The sequence below is a fragment of the Empidonax traillii genome, unplaced genomic scaffold (genome assembly GCF_003031625.1).
Source record: "Empidonax traillii isolate 1590-97213 ecotype Southwest subspecies unplaced genomic scaffold, ASM303162v1 scaffold431:size823745, whole genome shotgun sequence".
NCBI lineage: Eukaryota > Metazoa > Chordata > Aves > Passeriformes > Tyrannidae > Empidonax > Empidonax traillii.
This window is the reverse complement of record NW_020955624.1, coordinates 822,586-823,911: the sequence shown is the minus strand read 5'-3', so window position 1 is coordinate 823,911 and position 1,326 is coordinate 822,586. Positions and strand designations below refer to the sequence as shown.

General features: G+C 71.8%; 1 protein-coding gene across 1 annotated transcript; it reads right to left on the bottom strand.

Annotated features, from left to right (window-relative positions):
- Nucleotides 1-6: 6 nt before the first annotated feature.
- Nucleotides 7-1,326, bottom strand: ATOH1 (atonal bHLH transcription factor 1; the record flags this gene model as incomplete). Its single annotated transcript, XM_027894517.1, has 1 exon — nucleotides 7-1,326. A coding segment is annotated over one exon (801 nt), but the record flags the coding sequence as incomplete, so codon positions are not given.

The following is a 1,326-nucleotide window of genomic DNA, read 5'->3' as shown; positions in this document are numbered from 1 at the left end:
TATTGACACTTGTGTGTGTCTGTGTTTCCACAGCAATACGACCCAGAGCAGGATCGGTGTCCTGGAAGACAGGGGTGTCAGGGTGGGTTCACGGCCAGGTGGGGATGGCGCCGGCGGCACCCCGGCACCCCCGGCAGCGGGGCCAGGCTTTCTCCTTGCGCATCACCTGCTCGCCGGCAGGGCAAGCCAGGCTCCGCGCTGCGAGGTGGCGTGTTGGCAGGAGGGAACGGCAACGACTTCTAGGCATAAGAAACTTTTAAAGTGGTAACTAAAAATGGAAACAACCAACCGACCCTGACAGATAGGGCGGGTGCAGTCACTCGCTAACAGCCATTCCTCCTGGACAAACCCAGGGGCTACCGGGGGTGGGAGACGAGGGGGTGAATTTCAAAGCGACCAAGGAGAGCTGATGCCGTCCGAGGCAGCACCGCGGCCGGCTGCTCCCCCCATGGCGGAGTCTGTGCTTCTAGGGGTGGCCGCGGCCCCGGGGCGGCCGGAGGGGTTGTCGGGGACGACCCCCTCGCCTTAGCTGGCCTCGTCCGAGTCGCTGTAGTGGGAGCGGGGCGAGAACTCCCCGTCGCTCCTGTGGGACCGGGGCGAAGTTTTGCTCCTCTCCTGCGGCGGCTGCCCGGGCTGCGGCATGAGGAGGGCGGGGGAAGGGGCTCTCTGTCCCATCAGGGCGCCCTCCGCAAAGGAGGAGAAGTGCAGCGGGTCGAGCTGCACCGAGTAGCCCCCTGTGGGTGGCGGCGGGGGGAAGCGAGTCCTGCCGTGCCCGGGGGGCGACGCTCTGGGCGGCCCCGGCGGCGGCGCCGGCGGCCCCGGCGGCGCTCCGGCCCCGGAGGCGGCGCAAGGAGACTCGAAGGGGGCCCCGCGGTGCTCGGCCTTGCCGGGGCCGTCGGGAGGGGCGGCGGGGCCGTGCAGCAGCTCGGCCAGGGCGCTGATGTAGATCTGCGCCATCTGCAGCGTCTCGTACTTGGAGAGCTTCTTGTCGTTGTTGAAGGAGGGGATGACATTGCGCAGCTGGTCGAAGGCGTGGTTGAGCCCGTGCATCCTCCGCCGCTCCCGCGCGTTGGCCGCCAGCCGCCGCTGCTTCTGCACGCCGCTCACCTGCGCCCGCAGCCCGGCACCACCGCCGCCGCCGCCGCCGCCGCCGCCCCGCGGCCGCCCGCCGCCCCGCGCCCCGCCGGGGCTGCCCCCGCCGGCCCGCGCCACGCCGCCCTCCGCCGCCGCCGCCTCCTCGTCCTCCGCAGGCAGCAGGTAGCGCGGCGAGGCGGCGGCGGGCAGGCGGGCGGCGCAGCACACGCCGAGCCACGAGCCCGGTGCGAA